The sequence below is a fragment of the Saccopteryx bilineata genome, chromosome X (genome assembly GCF_036850765.1).
Source record: "Saccopteryx bilineata isolate mSacBil1 chromosome X, mSacBil1_pri_phased_curated, whole genome shotgun sequence".
Lineage (NCBI taxonomy): Eukaryota > Metazoa > Chordata > Mammalia > Chiroptera > Emballonuridae > Saccopteryx > Saccopteryx bilineata.
The window spans coordinates 70,781,276-70,805,248 of NC_089502.1; the positions used below are offsets into that span (position 1 = coordinate 70,781,276).

A 23,973-nucleotide genomic window follows, 5' to 3' on the forward strand; every position below is an offset into this window, starting at 1 on the left:
GAACTGGTTTAGAAAATTAGCCTAGAGGTTCTACATTGCCCCTTTCTTTGTGCTTGTTAATTAGCAAAAGAAAAAGAAGTACTGACCCAAATTAGCCCTTTCTCCTTTCATGTCAGCAAAATAGCCATTAGTCATTCTTTTCCCTTATCACCTGGCCTCCCTCCCTTGTAACCTTGTTACCTCTATTCTGCTTCTGATCAGTAAAAGCTAAGGGAGAAGGAAATTGAGGAGGTCTTCTTTGCCTCCCTTGGCAAGCCTCCCCCTCTCCTCTTCACATCAGTTTGCTCCTTGAGTAGGTTTCTTCCATGTAACCTTGGTAGTTCCCAGCAGGCTGGAAGTACTACATCAAGAAAGTCTCCATTCTTTCATTCCCATTGCTACTCAGACTTTTCCTATGGATGACACCTCAGATCTTACCTTCAAAATTATTCCCATATTGTAGTCTCTGGTATGATCTTAGAGTGAGGTTTCTGTAAAGCCTGCATGATTTATAGCTGTCCGTTAACCTTATCTCACCTTCATGCTTACTTGTTTCAGTTTTGTATGCATAAATATATGCATATAATCAGGCTTAATGAATACATTTATAACCCCCAATTTTAGAAAACTCAACCTTAAGATTATCCTAGCACTTAGGTTTGTTGCCAAACTCCTTTGGCAGTACAATGATATGAATTGGAAGACTGCTAGATTTGTCCTAAGGCCAACTGTTTTCAAATATTCTTGAACTTTGGGCTTTCTTCACAATCTAGAATCTTATATAATTGAAGTGTGATCATCAGTTATCTTTATACATCTTTGGAAAATTATATGAAATTTCCATCATTGTTACTTTCAGTAACAATAATGGAATTCTAACTTGTACCTTCCAATGACTTTGGTAAATGAGCCATCATCTAAGTAGTAAATACCATTTCATGCAGGAATTGATGTTTATTAAAACAATAGTTAGTCATTAACCTATCTATAAATCTTTAAAAAAGAGGCCTTCAAATCTTCTTTTATCACCTGTTATAATTGTGTAGATTTATTTTTTATTTTTATTAAATATATTGAGGTGACATTGATAATAAGATTATATAGTTTTCAAGTGTATATTTCTATAATACATGATATATATTTGGCCCCCTTAACCAATTAGTACCTTCCATGCCCTTTCATCTGGTAACCACCATACTATTGTCTGTGTCTATGAGTTTTTGTTTGTTCACTTGTAGCTTTCAATTTATATATACCACATATAAATTGGTATATAGTAACTCTATTTTTAATTTTTTGAGGAATTACCATACTGTTTTCCATAGTGGCTGTGCCACTTTACATTTCTGCGAGCAGTGAATGAGAGTTTCTTTCTCTCCATAAACTCTTCAACCCTTGTTAATACTTGTCTCACTGATAATAGCCATTTTAACAGGTATGAGGTGGTGTCTCATTATAGTTTTGATTTTTTTTCCCATAAAAGCTAGTAAAGTTGAACATCTTTTCATTTATCTGTTGGCCATTTGGATGTTTTCTTGGAAGAAGTATCTGTTCAACTCTTTGCCCAATATTAAACTGAATTGTTTGTTTGGTGTTTTTATGACTTCTTTTTATATTTTGGATATTAACTTCTTGTCAGAGCTTTTGTTTGCAAATATCTTCTCCCACTTGGTTGTTTGCCATTCTAGTTTGTTGGTTGTTTCTGTAGCTCTTCAGCTCTTTAGCTTGATATCATCCTATTAATATATTTTTGTCTATAATGGCCGCATGTTTGGGGGCAAATTCATCAAATATTCTCTAAGACTAAGGTCCATAAGTTTAGTACCAATGTTTTCTTACATAGAATTTTTTGTTTTAAGTCTTATATTTAGGTTTATGATCCATTTTTGAATTAATTTTTGTATGTGAAGACAAATTCTAGTCTGTCTTATTCTTTGTACATCACTTTCCAATTTGTGCACCATATATTGAAGAGGCTTTCTTTTATCCATTGTATGTTTTTAGTCTGTCAAAAGTTATTTGCCTATATATATGTGTGTGTGTTAATTTCTGGGATCTCAATTTTGTTCTATTAGTCTATGTATTTGTTCTGCCAATAACATGCTGTTATAATTATAATTTCTCTGTAGTATTATTTTGAGTTGGGAGTGTGATACTCTTGGATTTATTCATTTTTCTCAGGACTGCTTGACTGTTGGGGTCTTTGGTGGTCCCATACAAGTTAGTATTTTTTTTTTGTATTTCTTTAAAAATAGCATTGGGGTTTTGATGGAATTACATAAAATCTGTATCTTGTTTTGGGTAATATAACCATTTTAATTATGTTGATTCTTCCAATACATAAACACAGAAAGTATTTTCATTTTATTGTGTCTTTTTCTATCTCTTTAAACAGTACCTTCTAGTTTTCAGTATACAGATCTTTTGTATTCTTTGTTAAGTTTATTCTTAGAAATTTTATTTTTTTGTTACAATTGTAAAAGGAAATATTTCATTCTTTTTTGAAATTTAATTGTTAGTATTTAAGAATGCAGTGGATTTTTGTACATTAATTTTGTATCCTGCAACTTTATTGTATTTTTTACTGTTTCTAATAATTTTTTGTGGAGTCCTTAGGGTTTTCTATAGAAAAAATTATGTTATCTGAAAAGAGTAAAGTTTTTACTTCTTCATTCCCTATTAGATGTCTTTATTTCTTTCTTTTGTTTGATTTCTCTGGCTAGAACATGAAGTGCTATGTTGAATAAGGGTGATGAAAGTGGATATCTTGGTCTTGATCTTAAAGTAAAAGTTGTTAACTTTTCATCCATTGAGTATGATATTAGCCGGAGGCTTGTCATATATGGCCATTAATATTTGAGGTACTGCCTGACCAGGTGGTGGTGCAGTGGATAGAGTGATGGACTGGGAGGTTGAGGACCCAGGTTCGAGACCCGAGGTCCCAGCTTGAGCGAGCGCGGGCTCATCTGGTTTGAGCAGAAGCTCACCAGCTTGGACCCAAGATCGCTGGCTCAAGCAAGGGGTTACTCGGTCTGCTGAAGGCCCATGGTCAAGGCACATATGAGAAAGCAATCAATGAACAACTAAGGCATCACGATGCGCAACAAAAAACTAATGATTGATGCTTCTCATCTCTCTGTTCTTGTCTGTCTGTCCCTGTCTATTCCTCTCTCTGACTCTCTCTCTGTCTCTGTAAAGTAAATAAATAAATAAATAAAAATATGTGAGGTCCTTTCCTTTAGATCCATTTCATTGAGTGAATATTATAGACATAAATGTTATCAATCTTAGTATTGTTTTCTTAGACTCTATTTAATTAATTTCCTTTCTGATCTTTATTTCTTATCTTTTCCTCACTTTAGGATTTATTTGTTGTTCTTTATTTAGTTCCTTGAAGTGTAAATTTACAGTGTTTCTTTGAGATTTTTTTTGTTTCTTGAGTTAGGCCTCTTTCTGTTTATGTCAATGTATTAGGTAGATTTTTTATGACTCTCAGTCTTCATGGGGTAGTCTTATGAGGTAGGTGTCATGTGGGACACAGTGCCACATTCTCCTTGATCACATGCACTGGGTGCTCCAGGAATATCCATTGTGTGGATTATGTGAGTTCTTTTATTGAATTTGAAAGTTGATTGCTATGGCCCATTTGTACGTAGGTTTGTCCCTCAAGTTTGTTGACTGTGAGCATCAACCCCAACTACAATATATATCAGCAGGTGCTGAGCACATGAAGCAGAATTCACCTTAGCAGGATCTATTGCCTTCCAAGATCTCCCTTTGTATATGCTGCTTGTAAAGCTATTTGGATCCTGTTTTGATGTGTTTTGAAGCTGTCCCCTGGAAATATTGGTTCTGGGGTTTCTTGGGAGGGACTCTGGTGCAGGACAATGAAAGATGATGCTTGTGATTGGTCCTGGGCAACGACTTTGGAACTACAAGCCAAACTACAGTTTGTGGCTGCCTCTGCTGAGCTTAGGTGTGCATGGGTATTTTCAAGCTGGGCACCAAGGCTGACTTTTACCAGCACTGGGCCCAGGGGCAGATCAGCAAAATGTCCCGAATGTACCCTAAGTTCTGCCTCCTCCTGCCTCCATCTGCCAGCTCTCTGTTAGACTTAGTCACTGAAAGAGCCTCTGATGCCTTTTCATTTGTTAAATTCAATCCATTTACATCTAGGGTAATTATTGATGTATGAGGATTTTTTTTATAACTTTTTAATATTTTGTTTTCTGGTAGCTATGCATCTTCATTGGTTCTTTTCCGTTGTGTTTCTTTCTGCTTTTTTTTTTTTTTCATGTTATCACATACTTCTTTCTTCCCTCCGTTTCCTCTTTTTTGTAAGTTATGTGTCTCAGTTTTGGGTTTGTGTGTGTGTTGTTGTTAGGTTTATGTAAAAGAAAGTTTTATATATACAGTATTCTTTTTCCTCTTGAGTGTATCAAATCTCTGTCCTACTTTGCAAATTAAGACCTTTACTACATTTCTTTTACATTTTCGTTGTGACAAATTATCACTATTTATGCTCTGTTTGCTGGTGATCTTACTAATAGTTTTGTGAACTTTTAGTTCTTTGTTTCATGTACAATAACCCCCTTGAGTATTTCTTGCATTTGAGGTCTTCTGGTGATAAATTTCCTCAGCTTATGCATATCTGGAAAACTTTTATTTCTCTTTCATATCGAATGAATACCTTTTCTGGATATATTATTCTTGGCTGGTGATATTTCTCTTTCTGTATCTTTAATGTTTAATTGCATTATGGTTTCTGCTGAGAAGTCCAATGATATCCTAATGGGCTTTCCTTTAAAGGTTAATTTCTTCTTTTCCTTGGCAGCATTGAGATTTTTTTTTTTGGTCATTACTTTTTTACAACATTAATAAAATATGCCTTGAAGAAGGCCTTTTGGTATTGAGATATTTAGTCTTCTGTTTGCTTTTTAGATTTTAGGACCTAGCTCTTTCCATAGGTTTGGGAAATACTCATCAATTATTTTTTAATAAGTTCTTTATCCCTTTATCCCTCTCTTTTTCTTCTGGTATGCCTATTATTGTTATATTGTTCTTTCTGATGGACTCAGATTGTTCTTTAGAGTCCTTTAATATATATGTTTTACATTCAAGTATCTCTCTTCTTCCCTCTGCATCATTTCTAGCTTCCTGTCTTTGGTATCACTAATTATTCCTCCATCTGTCCAGCTCTATTTCCTATGTATACTAGTTCATTGTATTCTCTTTTATTGACTTCTTTATCTTTAGAATTTCTATTTGGTTTGTCTTTAAAGATTCAATCTTTTTGGAAAAGTATTTTTTTTATTTGTGGATTTTATATTTTAGTTCATTAAACTGCCTATCTGTGTTTGCTTGAATCTTGTTTAGTTTTTTCAGACTTGTTATCTTGAATGTTATTTAAAGCGTGTTTTTTCATGTTTTTAAGTTTATGTTTTGGAGATTTTTAAACTTTATTTGTTACATTGGTTATTCATGGTCTTTGATGAATTTCTTCTTTGCCTAAGCATTATGTATGAGTAGTACTTTTTTATTAAATTAAGAAAAAGTCTTTCCATTGTTTTCCAGTAGGTGGCACTGAACCATAATATTTTCTTTTGCATTGTTCCAGCTTTTCAGATTCTTCAGGGTGATGGAACAAGGCCTGGGCAGGTGAGTCTGTCCCCTGTGATCAGGTCAACTAGATCTCACGGGACCAACCTCACAGGGGTGGGCAACGAGTTTCCAAATTCACAAAATCCCATTGCTGTGCCCTGCAGCCAGATACTGTCAGTTATGCAGCTGGATGGGTGGGGTGCAATGAGTTGGGGGAAGTTGGCTATTTCCTTTTTTGCTTTTCTATCAGTAATGGTGAATGGCAGACCTCTGTGGCCTCTCCTCTGTCTCCACCCAATTCTGGGATTAGTCATAAAGTGAACTGGTTGACTCAGGGGAAAATAATATTTCTGTAGTACTACTTTTTGGAGTTACAGATAATGATTTCTGTAACCTGGCACTCACTGCTACAGCTTCTTCTGGAGCTTGTTGATAGCTCTGAGAGGGTGACAGGAAGCAAGCTCTAGGAGTGTGAAGAGAGGTGGCCAGGTTTTGTGGCTGTGTTTAACTGTTTGGAATGTGGGTTGCCAGGTGTAGCCATACTTCTGTGCTTCATTTATGCCCAGGTCACTTGATTCAGCCACAGTGTTTACTACTCAATTCTTCAGGAACGCACACTGTATCTCTTTGCTTGTCTCCATTGAATAGAGTGCCAGTGGCAAAATGACCCTCCCCTCTCCAGGCTGAGCTCCACAGTGAGCTCTGGGCAGCAAGCTCCAGGTTGTGCATCTCTAGTGCTGTCTCAGCTCTTCTTCCTTTCTACCTCTCTTATTCATTCTCACTTTCCCACCTTTAGATATTTCAATACACAGGTCATCTCTTGGACATGAAGGGAATCTTTTGTTGAATTGTTACTGTTCTAATTGTTGAGACATCAAGAAGAGATGACAAGGGGTCCTCTCATACCACCATTCCTCTGGTATCACTCTCTAGATTCACTTATTGATTCATTAAGAGATCCTAGAACTTGGCTCCAGTTTAGTATAATGTGTGTGGCCACATCTCTTCCAGATGTCCAAGAGAGACTGTACTGAGAATGCGATCTTCTGTAAATTTTTATTTAATGTTTTAAAGTATAAACATATAAATAGAAAAATTAAGGTTAAAAGGGGCCAGTATCATGCCAGTATATGCATCTTCTTATAAAATTTATATTTCCAGTTTCTTAAACCATCTTTTAATCATGACAGGCATACCACATTTTATTGTACTTTGCTATACTGTACTTTACAAATACCACATTTTAATCAACATTTAGACAAAACCCACCACCAGCACAAGGTTACCACTTTCTGAAGGCTTAAATAATGGTTAACACTTTCTTAGCTATAACACTTTAATTAAGGTATGTACATTGATTGCTTTTTCAGAAATAATATTATTACACTTAATACACTACATTATAGTGTAAACAATTTTATATGCAATGAGAAATCACAAAAATATGTAACTTGCATTACTTCAATAGTGGCTTTATTGTATGGGTCTGGAACTGAACCTGCAATATATTTGAGGTATGCCTCCATACCTGAGAAAAGTAAAAGAAGTGCATTGGCATTGAATGAGATTTCATGTATTATCTTAAAAAAATCTGTGACGCTTACTTTGATCCTTTTATCCACATTAATTTAGTCTGATGACCCTTAGGCTGAAGAACTTACATTTCAGGAGTGGAATATTCAGGAGATTTCATTCGTGTTCCCTCCTTAAGCTGACGGCAGAATTCTTCATCTATTTGTACTCCTGGGTATGGTGAAGCACCTGAAACGTAAGGGGAAAAAACATATCCTATTCATTTGCATGAGGTTAACAACCCAGAGAGCTAAAAAGAATTCTAAGAAGGGCAAACAGCTCCAGATCTACATAGAGTGTCTGACATAGTACTTCCATCTACCTCAGCAGTTGAGAGACCTGATATAATAATTCTCCCAGAAGCCACATATACAACTTGCTTTGAGATGAAGGTAAAGGTTTTTAATACCTACTAATGAATTTCTATTGACTTGGAAATAATTTCATCCTTTTAAATGATATGTTCAGCCATTATCCTGTGATTTGGTTGAAGTATAACCCACCTTTCAATATAAAATGAATGATTTTTGTTTTTAATCGAAAATATCTCTTTTTGCAGTCTTGGGGTGCCCTTTTCATATTATACTTTAACCTATGACATTCTAATGTAGTCCAAGCATCAAGGACAACAAAGGAGCAGATTTCCAGCTAGTATAGACATCTGTCTTCAAGTTGGGAAATGTGGTCTTGGTGACATACAAACCAAAAAGAAAAATAAGACTTCAGAATAAATTTCATGTTGAAAAATGGGAAAAATTATTTACAAAAATATTTTATGGTAAAGAAAAAGCACATTTCTCAAATTTGAATCACTGTTTAAAGGAGATTAAGAGAATACAAAATATCAAACCACAAGTCTCTCTGAACATCTATTTCTGTGCATGGGTAGGCAGTATTTTCAGTCATGACTTTTATTTGGTTGCTTATATGCAACAATCATGAAAACTCTTATTTTATTTTTTTAATTAAGAGGCGGAGAGGCAGAGAGACAAACTCCCTTGTGAGCCCTTACCAGGATCTATTCGGCAAGACCCCTAAGGAAAATACTCTGCTCATCTGGGCCTTTGCTCTGTTGCTTGGCAACTGAGCTAATTTTAGAACCTGAGGCAGATGCTACTGAGCCATCCTCAGCACCTGGGGACAACTTGCTCGAACCATCCAAGCCATGACTGCAAGAGATCAGGAAGAGCAGGAAAGGAAGGGTGGAGAAGCAGATGGTTACTTCTGTGTGCCCTGACTGAAAATGGAACCCAAGATATCCATGCACTAGGCTGACACTCTACCATTAAGCCAACTGGCCAGGGCCTATTATGAAAATCTTCAAATACATTTTCTAGGACTTTGAGATTAAAGATGGTGTCAATATTGTTAAATTTTCATATAAATAATATTTGATTATTTATAAGAAATTTTTAGTGTATGTAATTTGTACCCCATCTAAATTTTCAAAAGTGTTTAAAGTAGCTTCTAGGTGTTTAAAATATATATTAGAAGTTAGAAAGAAAACAAACAAACAGAAAAACAAAGATGAGATCCAGAGAAAGTTTAATAAAAACTGATGAACTATCAAAATGTATAATTTGCTGTTGGGGAAAAAGGCATGACATTGCTTTTAAGTTTCTCTTTTTCTGAAAGTTAGCTAAATAGTATAAACCAGATCTGTTACCCAATTCAAGGTAACTTGAAAGACACTATTAATTTTAGTTACTCTTCCTTGCAATTTGGTGATACATTATTGCTCACTATAATTTCCCTGTCAGATTTGGTAACTGTTTGGTTGATGCGATATTTTAAGTCTCATAAATTTAAGAATGTTTCATCTATTCTAATACTTCCCAACCTATGGCTCCTGACCTTCCCAGCAGACCAGAGTTATAGCAAAGAATCTATATATCATTGGAGCCATTGGTTATTATCTGTAACCTGAATACTTATTGTCTAATATGGAGCGATAATTTTTATAAAGCATGAAGACAATAATGTAATTTTCAAAGTTCAAATGATTTCAAGCTTCTTCAATTCAGAGTAGCTTTTAGTATGTGTACTTTCTCATCAAATTCATACTAAAAGTATAATCATAAACATATCATTCCTCCCCATAATTGCACATTCTTTGTGGGGAAATGGCCAAAATAACATAAAACATGGTATCCGGAATAAATTTGTTGAACTCTCACAAAGTTATTAAGGCAAAACATTGACTTTTTAATTTGAGATTCAATCTGTAGATAAAGGTTAGGAGAACCTTCAAAGCTGAGAAACACACATACATCTGTTTAAGATATGCATTGTCACTCATTTAGAAGATAGAAAACTTCTTTTAGGTATTATGTCTTAAGAATCTCTTATCCTTACTACCCTCGGTAATAAAGGGACACAGCTATTAGTACCCAGCACAGCTCAATGGGACTGAGAAACGGCATACAATCCTGAGAGTTCTTATTCAGGAAAGAGGCAGGGAAGAGGGCCTGCACCAAATGTCATAGCAAATCAGTTCATTGTCCTAAAAGTTGGATATTCACAGCATCAAATATGACACTAAAGAATTGGGAGAAAGCACACAGTCCTGAGGCTTTTCTTCACAAGAGTGAGTGAGAGGACTAGAATGTGTACATCCATAAAAAAGTGATTGAGAGACTGCCAGAATATCTGGAAAACCTGATTGGTGAATGTCTTTCCTGCTGAAGACAGCCTGTAAAGAGTGAAAGAGGTGTGTGCTTCATCATGTGTGCAGACACCAAAACAGAGCTATAAGAAACACAAGGAATCGGGGAAATATGATATTACCAAAGAAATAAAATTAATCTCTAGCAACTGACCCTAAAATGAAGATCTATAAATTGCTTGACAAAGAATTCAAAATAATCATCTTATAGAAAGGCAATGAGAACAAGAGAGCACAGATAGTTAACTGAATAAAACCAGAAATCAATATATAAACAAAATGAATCTAGCAATAAAAACATAGAAATCACTCATGATAATAACTACTTAACAGCCTGGCCAGTAGCAGCACAGTGGATAGACTGTCAACCCACAGCACCAAGGCTGTCAATTAAAAACTGGAGGTTGCTGGCTTGGGCCCAATGTGGAGCCTGAGATCACTGGTTCAATCCCTGGTTACAGTATATATGAGAAGCAATCAATGGATATAAAACTAAAATCAAGCAACAAGTTGATGTTTCTCTCTCTCTTCCCCCTCTCTCTCTATCTCTCTCTCAAAAAAAAATAATAAACTACTTAACAAATTTCATTTAGGGGGAAGATAACATAATGAAGACCATATCTGACAAACCCAAGCTAACATACTCAATGGCAAAAAGTTGAAAGCTGTCTTACTAAGATTAGGAACAAAACAAGACTGCCTTTTTTTATTCAACATAGTATCAGAAACCTTAGCCACAGAAAACACACAAGAAGAAAAGGTGTTTAAATTGGAAAGGAAGAAGGAAGTAGTGAAACTCACACTATTTGCAGATGACATAATACAGTGTGTTCGTAAAGTCATGGTGTACTTTTGACCGGTCACAGGAAAGCATCAAAAGATGATAGAAATGTGAAATCTGCACCAAATAAAAGGAAAACCCTCCTAGTTTCTGTAGGATGATGTGGCAGCATGTGCGCATGCACAGATGATGATGTAACACCGTGTATACAGTGGAGTAGCCCACAGCCATGCCAGTCCAGATGTGGACGGTACAGAGGAAAGTTCAGTGTGTTCTGTGGCTCGCTAAATTTGAATCCATGACCAAAGTGCAATGTGCGTATCAGCGCATTTATAATGAAGTGCCACCACATAGGAATAACATTACTCGGTGGGATAAGCACTTGAAGGAAACCGGCAGTTTGGTGGAGAAACCTCGTTCTGGTAGGCCATCAGTCAGTGACGAGTCTGTAGAGGCTATACAGGATAGCTACCTAAGGAGCCCTAAAAAATCTGTGCGTGAGCCCACATCAAACTGCACTGAATAGGTATGAAACTGGGAGAGTTTTCCTTTTAATTGGTGCAGATTTCACATTTCTATCGTATTTTGTTGCTTTCCTGTGACCAGTCAAAAGTGCACCATGACTTTACAGACACACTGTACTATATAAAAATTTTAAAGAGTGGACCAAAAACCATTACAACTAACACATGGATGGACCCTGGCTGGGTAGCTTAGTTGGTTAGAGCATCGTTCCAGTATACCAAGGTTGTGGATTCGATCTCGGTCAGGGGACATATAGGAATCAATCACTGAATAAGATATTAACTGTGTGCATGTCATGTATTTTCTTTATCAAGTTAAGTTTATTCAATATCCACTTTTTGAGAGTTTTCTTTATAAATAGATGTTGATATTTATCAAATAATTTTTCTGCATTTATTGAGATAATCATAGGATATTTATTTTTGGTTTTGTTGTGATGAATCACATTAATTGTTTTGTGGATGTTGAATCATATGTGCATCCCTGGTATGAAAGTTTAAAACACACTGGTAAAAGTAAAAATAAATAGTCAGCATTAGGAAACTGCAGCTCTATATTAGAATAGAGTGTCAATCAGTTAATTATAATAAAGTTTAAAGAATAGAACTACAATAAAATAAATATATTTTATAATTTATTAACAAATTTAAAGTATTAGAAGAGGTAGATTTTCTTCATTACATTTTCATATAGAAGTTCAAATAGAGCTATTATGCATAAAGAGATTGAATCACTAATCAAAAACCTCCTAACACGGAAAAACTCAAGACCAGATGGTTCCAGTTGGCAAATTGTATCAAACATTTAAAGTAGAATGAATGACAATTCTCAAAATCTTCCATAAAATTAAAAAGGAGGAAACTTTCAAACTCATTCTACAAAGCCAGCATTACCCTTATAACAAAGCTAGATGAAGACACTAAAAAAAAATAAAATGATAGACCAATACTCCTGATGAATATACATGCAAAAACTAATTTTTAATTTGATTTTTCAATTAAAGTTTACATTAAATATTATTTTGTATTAGTTTTAGTTATAAAGAATAATAGACAGTCATTTGCTTTATGAAGTCTTCCCCCCAATGTTTCCAGTATCCAACTGTACCACACAGAGTTAAACAATATTATTTACTATATCAACTATATTCTCTATGCCATACTTTACATCCCTGTGGCTATTTTGTAACTACCAATCTGTACTTCTCAGTCATTTCACTTTCTTCATCTACTCCCCCAACTGTCCCCCTTCCATGACAATCATCAGTCTATTATCTGTATCTATAAGTCCGATTTTTGAGCCTGTTTTAATTTTGTCTGTTTATTTGGTTTCTTAAATTACACATATAAGTAAAATCATATAGTATTTGTCTTTCTATGACTGATTTATATTTCTTAGCAATCCTCTAGATTCATCCATGCTGTTGCAAATATAAGAGTTTGTTCTTTTTTATGGCTGAATAATATTCATTGTGTAAATGTGTCACAGATTTTTAATTCATTCATCTATTCATGGACACTTGGCCTGCTTCCAAAGTTTGGTTATTATAAATAATACCACAATAAACATAGGGGTTTATATATTATTTTGAATTATTTTGAGTTTCTTTGTGTATATTCTCAGAAGCAGCTTTTCTATCTATCTTTTCTCCTCCAAAGGTAGAAACTCATCTTATCCTTCCTGTTTTCTTTTAATGTATTATGTCTGGGCTTTTATTATAGGGCTCGTCAGAGTCTGTCATGCATTAGAATTAGTTGGGTGTATTTTCATGCATTAGAATTAGTTGGGTGTATTTTTCTCTTCCCAACTCAATTGTAGGTCTCTGGAGGTTAGGATATGTCTTAATTCACATTGTTTGAATGTAGAAGGCATACAACAAATGTTTGTTGAATTAAATTATGGCTCTGATGTAATAAACTCTAATCCATTTAACTGGTACATGTTTCTTCTTTTTTTCTTTTAAAACATCAATGATTTATAATGATATTAATAAAGTATAAATAAATATAAACCAGGCTTTACGTTATTATGATGTCACAATCTCAGCATTTATCATCAAAAGTGACATTACGTATGCCAAATCTATTGCCTAGGTTTTCATAATAGTAACTTGTTGTGCCTAGCTTAGGGTAAAGAATAGAGGGAGTAAGAAGTACTGGGAATTGAAAGTTTATGTACTACTGGCCAAACTATAAGGGAACAAAAACAGTTGGGATTTTCACCCCTATTGAGTCAAAAGTGGGCCTCTGACCTTTGTTAGTGGGACCAAACCTTGTCCCTGGGGTCTTGGCTAAGGTGTTGTACAGCTGGTGAATATACATTCAGTCAGTAGGTATCACTGCAGTTTGGGAAGCAAGTACTTCGTTTCAAACTGGGAGTTTCTTCCTTTTTTTAAAAAGAATTTATTTATTCATTTTAGAGAAGAAAGAGGGGGGGTTGAAGCAGAAATCATCAATTCCCATATGTGCCTTGACTGGGCAAGCCCAGGATTTCAAACTGGAGACCTCAGCGTTCCAGGTTGACGCTTTATCCACTGCGCCACCGCAGGTCAGCCCATACTGGGAGTTTCAATCTTCGATTTGTTCTTTCCAAAAACAGCCAATGTTTTTTGGGGGTACTTACTGTACAAGTCTCCATGATGCTACTCTATGATCAACAGGGAGACAGAATTCACCAAAGCACCTCACATAAGAGCAGACCCATGAAGTTTGGAACACTTCTAAACTGTTTCCCCAAAACTAAGACATTCCCCCAAAATAAGACCTAGTGCTTTTTTTTCAGGCTTAGAAATATAAGGCCTCCCCTGAAAATAAGACCTAGCATGTCTTTAGGAGCAAAAATTAATATAAGACACTGTCTTATTTTCAGGGAAACATTCTTGTTTATGGAAAAATAAGATATCCCGTGAAAATAAGACCTATTGCGTCTTTAGCAGCAAAAATTAATATAAGACACTGTCTTATTTTGGGGGAAACACAGTAGTACCATCTGCAAGTTATCCATTATTCCAGCTGCAAAGACAGAACCAATATCCACCAGGAAAATATAGTATAGGGCAGATATGACTCTATAACCACCTTGTTCTACACATGACCCTTGCCATGTTTGGTAGTAGAAAGAGAGAGATGGAAGGTATAGGAGAATGGAAATGACGTGACTTTATAAAAAAGAAGTAAAAGCATCATTCCTAGTTTTTCTAGAAAAAAAGAAACCCTGTTCTTGAGTAAGAAGTGTCAGTTACCCCTCTCTAAGTCACATATATGAGACAACACTTAGGAAAACACTCCCCAGGCCCCTTGAGAGGCCAGAATAGATTATAGCTATTGGAAAGAAGACCTTAACATGATGTTGTGGTAATCTTGTGCCTCAGGTTTTGACCATTTTGGAGGTTCCTTGCTTGGTCTTTCTCCCTCCAGGCAAAACCTATCTCTTGGATATTGTAAGACACCATCTTGCACCTGACACCTGATCACAGGTTTTCTTTCAAAGCAAACCATGAGTCCTCTCAAACTAAATTATTTTTCTGTTTTAAAACTCTTCCTATACTCTTAGAAGTTTCTTAAACTTTGGGTTTGGGCCTGATTCCACTTCAGTCTTAATAAGGAATGGAAGATATGTATCATTGAAACTTCTGGGCTGCCATTATGAAGAAGAAAGTCTTTCAACCCTTAGAAACTAGCCTTTGTTCTATCCCTTCCACCTGACCCCAACTTCAGTGCCTGTGTGAATACTCAGGCTTGTGAGTCTTCTCTCACTTTCCTCCTGAGCCAGGTATGAGTTTTGTAGAAAAATTCCATCCATTATGGTATTATATCATTTTAAAAACCAAAATCACATAGCCCTGGCCGGATGGCTCAGTGGTAGAGCATCGGCCTAGCGTGTAGGAGTCCTGGGTTTGATTCCCGGCTAGGGCACACAGGAGAAGTGCCCATCTGCTTCTCCACCCCTTTCCCTCTCCTTCCTCTCTGTCTTTCTCTTCTCCTCCCACAGCCCAGGCTCCATTAGAGCAAAGTTGGCTTGGGCGCTGAGGATGGCTATATGACCTTTGCTTCAAGCGCTAGAATGTCTCTGGTTGCAACAGAGCAACGCCCCAGATGGGCAGAGTATCGCCCCCTGGTGGGCATGCCGGGTGGATCCCGGTCAGGCGCATGCAGGAGTCTGACTGCCTCCCTGTTTCCAACTTCAGAAAAATACACACACAAAAAAAACCCAAAACCACATATAGTTAGCACAATGTACATAGAAATAAGAATTTGAGGGCACATGCGTGTGTGTGTGTGCGTGCACACACACACACACACACACACTGTAAGAATAAAGTTTTTATTTTTCTGTGAAACAGTCTAGTATTTGGATTTATTCTGTTTTTATTCAGGCATTAGATACTATTTTAGCCACCCATCTTGGAGTGTTACCAGCTGAACTAAAAAAAATCTATGAATCTGGAGACTGGAATTCCAATTCTTTGGAGAATGTATAAAACATTTGCATGGCACTTTGTATTTCAAATAGTACTTTAGCACAACAACCTTGTAATATAGAAATTATTAATCTGATTTTTTAGATGAGGAGGTTGGGACCCAGACTGTAGTAGTGACCTGCTAAAGTGGTACTGCTAATGAGAAATGACACTGAGATTCAAACTTACATCTGCCTTGAAGTCAGGTACGTCATCTTTCTCCATGTACAATTCTTTGGCAACATATATCTGTTTCAATCCCACCCAAAGTCCTTACCAGGGCCTGTAAGGTGCCACATAAAATTGTTCTTTGCTACTTTTTCATCCTCACCATCTATCACTTTCTCCTTCACTCAGTGCCTTCCAGCTACAATGTCCATCTCACTGTTTTCTTAAACACATCAAACACGTTTTACCCTCAGTTCGTTTGGTTTTCCTGCTCCCGATGCCTGGAATGCTCTTGTTCCAGATGACCAATTAGCTAGAGACCTCTCTTTCTTCTAATCAGCATAATCAAAGGTCAAAATTATCTGGAGATGTTTTCTCAGAACATATGTACCCTGATTTATCAATGTCACTGCATTAAAATTAATAAAAATAAGATAAAAATAAAATAAAATAATCTCTGCTCAAATGTCACCCTGTCTGAGCTTCCTTAGCCACTCTCAGAATAATATTTTCCTATCACACTCTATCCTGCTAACTCAATGTTATTATATATTGATTAATTAATGAGTATATCTTCCCTGGTAGAAGAAAAACTCCTTGAAAGCAGGTATTTTGTCAGTTTTGATCCCTGATAGGCACCATCAGCTCAAATAATAGTATCTAGCAAATAGTAGTCATTTAATACATATTTCTTGCTGAATTTTACATATAAGGGAAATAAAAGTATTTGTATTTGGTTTGGGTGTTGCTTCCCTATGTTCTAGTCTCACAAACAATGCATTTTCTCAGGCTTGCTCCCAAGTGCATAGTTTGTTGGAATTTCTTGCCTTTTCCATCAATAAGACTGAAATACCACAGTCAAATAATTGTACTTAGAACTACAGAGAGCCATTTGCTCTTCTCTTCAAAGTTTTCATCACAAAGCATAGTCAGATGCCAGAGTTCAGACTTAAAGCTAATAGGGCATTGATAAGAGGATGCAGGTGTTGGAAGGCTATATCTGGTTAAAGGTGATATGATCTATTCCAGAAAAAAAAGAACCATTCCACAGTACCACAGAATGACATATCCAGAAGGAACTCTGCACAATATCTAATTTGTCTCCCTTGTTTTGCAGGTCCTAGAGAAGGATGTGATTACTTAAAGAACCAACAGCTAATTAGAAGCACATCCTGGACTTGTAATCACAGATTGTTCTGGCTGCAGAGGAATTCAGAGTCCATATAGCTTAAAAACTCAATTTCATAGATTGTGGATCGAGATCTAATAAAGGGATATAAGCTAGTGGAACAAGAAATTGAGAGCTGATACCTTCAGAATTATTATTGACAATTGCCCCAATCTATAGAGTCTAGTTGGATACCTAGGACTCCACTTTCAACTTAAGGGAATGCTAAAATGTACCGTATATATGTGGTGTCTTTTACCTGAGCATGTTGATTATCTTATCCTTTTGAATTTAAACTAAAGCACAACTTCTACCTGAAATTACAGAGAAATTTTTTTAAATGTAGCTTTTGTCAGTGAATTTCTGACCCACTGAAACATGACAAGTAAAGTTCATAAACAAAAGATTGGAAGATTTTAGTAAGTTCTGAGTTTGAGTCTTGATGGTTCAGTTTCTCCCATCCCAAACAGTTTCTGGAAGAGTATATGCATGGGTCTGGCAACCTCCTTTGCAAAGCACATTTAAAGGAGGCTTAGCTAAAGGCAAAGTAATAAACTAGATGATTTGGAGTAAAGACTTTTAATTCTGGGATGATGCAAGGGCTACAACTACCTACTTGCCTCAGTTTCTCAATGACTTCAGTGCTTATTCCAAGGAAAGTCTTCTGTATAGGGAAGGATATTGAATCTAATACCGAATTTAGGGATTGAGTCCCAGCTATGCCTATGACATTTTGTGTGACCTCAAATGCATCAGTACTTCTCTGAGGCTCAGTTTTGTCCTCTATAAATTATGGACAATGTCTATTCTGGCTCACAGTAAGTTGCAACTATTAAATGAGATAATAATAATTGCTTTAATTGGTTCACTATCTTGCAATTTACAGTGTTTTTATCTATTATGAACTTTCTATAAATATTAAACTTCTTTAAGAAAAATTACAGTTATTTCATGTGTTATTATTTAGTAATGAGATGTGATTTGATGACATTTTATTTATCTAGTATCTAGGCTTTCAGCTACTTCAAAATTTAGGAACAGAGTCTGTTCATGAAAATAGGTATGTAAGCCTATGAACTAGAGCTACAAGGAAAATAACCAAAAGATGTTGTGTTACCAAAGACATAATATGATCAGTGGATAAGTGTATCAAGGGTTATAAAATTCAGATCCTGCTGGAAGTTAACCTGGCAAATGAGAGAAAGGTGAAAGGAAGACAAAGAGAAGGAAAAATTGAACAATAAGAGAAGGGAGGGCAGTAAGAGCAATGGCAGACTGAAAGAGTTTACTGAGGCAAGGAAATATGTAATCTATATAAGAGAATTCCATCAAAAAAAGTTAAAAGAACAAGTGTTAACATTTATTTGCTTCAAGATATTGCTTATTCAGATACCTTGCTTTCTTGAGCACACTGTAAAGTATAGTGTCAGTGCTTCCAAATCTTGGGAAGCACTGGAAATAGGAGTGGTAGGAGCTATCTTACCTCTCCTCAAAATGCTATGTGTGTAGGATGGGTTGTGGGCAGATATTCCTTTCCGAGCAAAGATCTGGTATAGAGAAGCCTATTCTGAAATTCACATTGCCTGGTGTGACAATGTTTCTCATTGGCTCTGTCCTAATTTACTGCTTTAGCTTTTGATTCCACATGTGACTTGGGTAAAAACCAAATTTTGTCATTTCCTTTTGTTCAACATCTTCTTTCTTTTATTAAATACTTTTCATTTCAGAGACTAGACAGAGGGACCAGACCTTCTAGATGAAGGCCAGTGTAGCCTCTGTGGACAAACAAATATCTTCCAATCACTTTAGATATCAGTGATCTAGAAACCTTCGAATCTTTGTCTATATTCAATGATACATATTTAATAAAATATTTATCATGTGAGTTAGGTATACATGGTTCTCAAACAGGCATGTCTAGATGATTTTAATAAAAACCCCTTGGCACTGCAGATAGGCCTCTGATTCCAAGTCATGGAAGGAGGAGAATGTGATGTGAGATGCAGACCTAATACATACCAGAGCACTGTTTTGTTTTAAAAGTCTTGTACAACGTCATCTCTAGAATTCCTGGGATGTTTAAAGTTTTCCTGGCAGGTACCAAGAATATGGAATTGAGAGTCTGGAGGACTGGTTTCAAGGCTTACCATGCCACTTTCTTCAGGGCTCCACAGGATTGATTTATGGATTAATATTATTTTGATTTATTTTTATTATTTTAATTTATTTATATTTTTATTAAATTTAATGGGATAGCATTGGTTAATAGGATCAATAGGTTTCAAGTATATGCCTCTATGAATTCTGATCTGTATATTTTACCAAGTGCTTGCCACGCAAATATGGAACCATCTTCCATCACCATATATTTGGTTCTCTTTACAACCTCTCCACCCCATTCCCTCTGGTAACCACCATACTATTATCTATGCTTATGAGTCTGAGTTTTATACCCCACATACAAGTGAAATCATATAATTCTTAGACTTTTTTGACTACAGAAGCACTGACACCATGCTTTGGCTTGGGTAAACTTAGCAGTAGGCATGGTGTTTAAAAGTGGGGCTTGGGAGTCAGACAGCCTACATTCAAATCCTTACTCTTTGAAAAATCTTTAAAAAGGTACTTAATCTCTCTGTGCCAACAAAGCCTGGTCTGGTATGTGTACCTCTTTCTCTCTTTAACCTCACCTCCAACTCCTCTTATGCTCACTCATCCACTCCAGCCACAGTGGTCTCCTGCCTGACCCTCAAACTCACTGTGCACACTCCATTTGCTATTTCCTTTGCTTAGAATTATCTTCTCCCAGACAGCTGTGTGGCTCATTTCTTCACTATTCAGGTCTCCACCTAAGCATTTTACTTTATGAGGCCCTGCTTAACTACCCAGTTTAAAAACTAACCCACATTCTGCTCCATCCCAATATTCTGTATTCTCTTCTAAATGTGCCTCCATACTACATAACATCACTTATTTTTTATAAATTGTACTTATTAATTGTTCATAGGCAATCAATTCTAACTAGAATGTAAGCTTCATGGTGGCAGAGATAATTATCTGCTTTGTTTATCCCTGTATCTCCAGCACTTAGAACGTCTGACACATAACAGTTTCTCAGTAAATATTTGCTGAATAAATTTGATAATAATCAGTAAATGAGACAGTTTTTGTTGGTTCTTGGTCATAAGAATTTTCTGCTTGATTCCATTGTATCCAAAGACTAAGATCTTTTAAGTCCTGAGATTGTAATGGATGTTGACTGGTAATGATGAGGGGGTGGCAATAAAGAGATACACTCACCCAGAGAAAATATTTCCCACAGCAAGACGCCAAATGACCACACATCACTTTGGGTAGTGTAAACCTTGTCAAAAATGGCTTCAGGTGCCATCCACTTAAGTGGGAGCCTTGCCTAGAAAACCACAATGGGAGAGATCCATAAAAATAACATTCATGACACCAACAGATGACAGACTGGGATTGGGGCATTATGCCAATGAGCTTTGAACTTACATCTCCTTTCCAGACATAGTCAGGGTCTTTGTAGATGTCTCTGGCCAAACCAAAGTCACAGATCTTCACAATATTATTATCAGCTAGAAGGATGTTCCGAGCAGCCAAGTCCCGATGAATGCACTAAAAAAAGGGACAAAGTTAGTTTAGAGGGCTATTAGACCTTAAAGTGGTTCAGTTGTACATATTATCAGCCAGTAGAAAGGCTGGTATTAAATAAGGAGGTAAAAGGAACTAAAAATCAGAACAGGAAAGTATTTCAGAAGTGCTCAGCCTGAGAAATATATGTTTAAGCTACAATTTACTGAGATTGATGAGTTGGTCTATTCTAAAATTTGGCGGGGTGGGCAGAATCGCCATTACAATGGAATAAGTCCTCCCACTTGGCTACCACTAATATGTTTTGTCTTTAAAACACTGGGATATTATCTTAGAACATAAATCCATTCTCTCCACTGTGTTCCACTACTAGTAATCTGGGCCACGGAGACCCTTCCAATCCCACATTTGGGCTACTGCAATATTGTCCTAACTGATCTAGCCTCCAGTCTACCCTATGAGCTACTCAATGGTCCACTTTGGTCCCCAAAGTCCAATTCCTTAAGCACAAACCTGAACATGTTCTTACTTAGAAAATTTTATTTTGTGGCAGTTAGAAACCATCTGTCTGACCAGGCGATGTCACAGTGAGTAGAGCATTGGCCTGGGATGCAGAGGGCTCAGGTTCAAAACCCTGAGATGGCTGGCTTGAGTATAGGCTCACTAGCTAGAGTGCGGGTTTGCTGGTTTGAGCGTGGGATTGTAGACATGGCCCATGGTCACCAGCTTGAACTCAAAGGTCACTGGCTTGAAGCCCAAGGTCACTGGCTGGAGCCCAAGGTCACTGGTTTGAGCAAGGGGTCACTCACTCTGCTGTGGCCCATCAGTCAAGGCAGATATGAGAAAACAATCAATGAACAACTAAGGTGCTGCAACAAAGAATTGATGCTTCTCATTTCTCTCCCTTCCTGTCTCTCTGTCCCTGTATGTCCTTCTCTCCCTTACTAAAAAATTTAATAATAATAATTAATAATAACAAATAAACCAACAAAGTTCAAATTTGTTTGTATAATGTTCAAAACCTTTTATAATCAATGGCAAATTCATTGTTCAGCTATATTTCCTCAACCCCACACTTCCTTACATCCTATGTTCTGTTCTTTAAAACTATGTAAAATATTCTTGTTTCACATCATCGTGATATTGTTTAAATAGCACTTCCTCTGAGAAGACCACAAATTCTCTAGATTTCCTTCCAGATAGTCACCAAGTACTTACTTCATACTTCTCTCATAGCATTGATTCTATTTTATTATATGTGGTATCTGTCAACCTCAGTGGATTCTTAGAAAAGAGAATTTATATCTTTCATGTCTTTACCTCTAGCGGTTAGCATCAATAAACTAATAATCAATCAACAGATATATGCTAGAAGTTTTATTTCAATATATAACTTCACTGTTAGTATTAAATATTCCAGCCATCTCTTAGAGTTTGAAAAATAAGTCTCTAACTATTGTAGTTAAGCAGATGAGTAGCTGTCTGCAAGGTGAATATATGTAAATTTCTCAAAAAACATTTCAAAAAAGGAAGACAGATAAGTATAAGAGTAAATTATTTTTAAAAAGCTACTATTGATACTGGTATCATAGATTTCACATCCCCTACTTCTGCAAACTAGAAATAAAAGAAAAAAAGAGAGTGAATACTCACTTTTCTGGAAGCAAGGAACTCCATGCCCTTGGCCACTTGGAAACTGTAGCAGATCAGGTCCTCCAAAGTGAGAGCATGTTTGTAGAGATTATTTGAATCTACAGAAGCAAAAAGAAAGTTGCACAGAAAGGTCAGTGGTTGAAAACTTCTCCACAAGTTTGTAGAGATGGCAGTAGGGAAGAGCCAGAGAGGAAGAAAGGCCTGCTTTCCATAAAATCTTACAAAATGGGGGCAAACATTTTTGTCATACCTTATTTTAGTATGATGTCCTGTGTATTTTTAAGTGATTGGCATATACTGTTGTGAATCAAAATAATCTGCGAGGATGCCTTCAGGAAGTCAACAGCTCGTAACTTGACTATTCTCCCCTTCCCAAATAAAATTAAATACATTGTTTCCCCATAATTCCCTTGCTAATTCTCGGTGCAAGAGAAAACCTAGGAAATGCCTATGAGATGCTAAAGTTTGGACATTTTCAGGAAATGTCCATGTTTCATCGTGGCAAAAGATCTGAGTTTTTGTAATTACAAAGTATGGTTGCTATGTTCCACACATCTTGCTAGATCACTGTTCCCCAATTTCTTTCAATAGATGCAAAGTTCAGATATTCTTTCTGCACTGCCTCGTGTTCTACCAGCAACATAATAGGATTATAAGGGTGTTTACAAAGATTTTAGTCCACATCTCTATATTGTTTTAATAATTTTGTTTAGAAAGTTAAATTTAGCCTGACCAGGTGGTGGCACAGTGGATAGTGTTGGATTAGGACACAGAGGACCCAGGTTCAAAACTCCAAGATCATTGGCTCGAGCATGGGCTCATCCGGCTTGAGCCCAGGATCACTGCCTTGAGCATGGAATCATAGACATAACTCCCTGGTTGCTAGTTTGAGCCCCAAATTAGCTGGCTTGAAGCCCAATATTGCTGGCATAACCCAAGGTCACTGTCTTGAGCGAAGGGTCACTTACTTTGCTGGAGCCTCTCAGTTAAGGCGCATATGAGAAAGCAATCAATGAACAACTAAGGTGCCACAACAAAGAATTGATGCTTCTCATCTCTCTCCCTCCTGTCTCTCCGTATCTGTCATAAAATTAAATTTAATGGTCTCTACATTTTACAAGTAGAGAAAATGAAACCTAGAGAAGAGATGTGACTTGTCCAAGGTCATAAAGTATATCAGTAGTAGAGCCAGTAATAAAACCTTGATCTTCTCAGTCTAAGACTAGTAGATGTCCCATCATGCATGAAAATCAGACAGATACCATATACTGTTTACTTGTGACCAAAAGGATTATAAGAGAAATAGAACCAGAAAGATTAGAGGCCCCAGTAGAAGCCAGTGTCAGGCAGAAAGTTCAGGCAGAATAAGACATGTAACTCAAAGTCAGTGCTTGAACCTATCAGTCTAAATAAACCAGGGGTGGGGGATAACATGGAAAGAAGTGGGCTATATGAGTATAACACTTACTTCTTTTAATTAGCTGAGCCAGATCACTAATGAAGTGGTATACACTGGTACAGCTAGAAGAGTTGCTTATCCTTGAAGTATTTCTATACTACTTGGTAAATAGTTACTCTTACAAGCTTTCCAAGTGACTTCTTCATAACAGTTACCATATTCATGCCCAGACTTTACCATGATCCAGAAACCCCTAGAATCTGCCCCAAGTTATATCAGACATTTATTCTGACTGGTTACTACCTGTGCCAGTATTTGTTAAATATTTTGATACCTGTGAAATATTTACATATTAATAGTTATTTCTCTTTCATTTTAGTTTATTTTTATA

At 36.4% G+C, this 23,973-nt stretch overlaps 1 protein-coding gene across 4 annotated transcripts in view; it reads right to left on the reverse strand.

The window, feature by feature from the left end:
• LOC136316702 (vascular endothelial growth factor receptor kdr-like) overlaps window positions 1-23,973 on the reverse strand; it is a 277,304-nt gene that overhangs the window by 63,331 nt on the left and 190,000 nt on the right. For all 4 annotated transcript variants that reach the window (XM_066248756.1, XM_066248754.1, XM_066248755.1 and 1 more), the window contains exons 22-25: window positions 22,184-22,281; window positions 20,432-20,554; window positions 20,219-20,330; window positions 7,242-7,341 (exon numbers count right to left, since the gene is read on the reverse strand). In XM_066248756.1, the coding sequence (XP_066104853.1) occupies window positions 7,242-7,341; window positions 20,219-20,330; window positions 20,432-20,554; window positions 22,184-22,281 (433 nt within the window). The remainder of the gene's footprint in view (window positions 1-7,241; window positions 7,342-20,218; window positions 20,331-20,431; window positions 20,555-22,183; window positions 22,282-23,973) is intronic.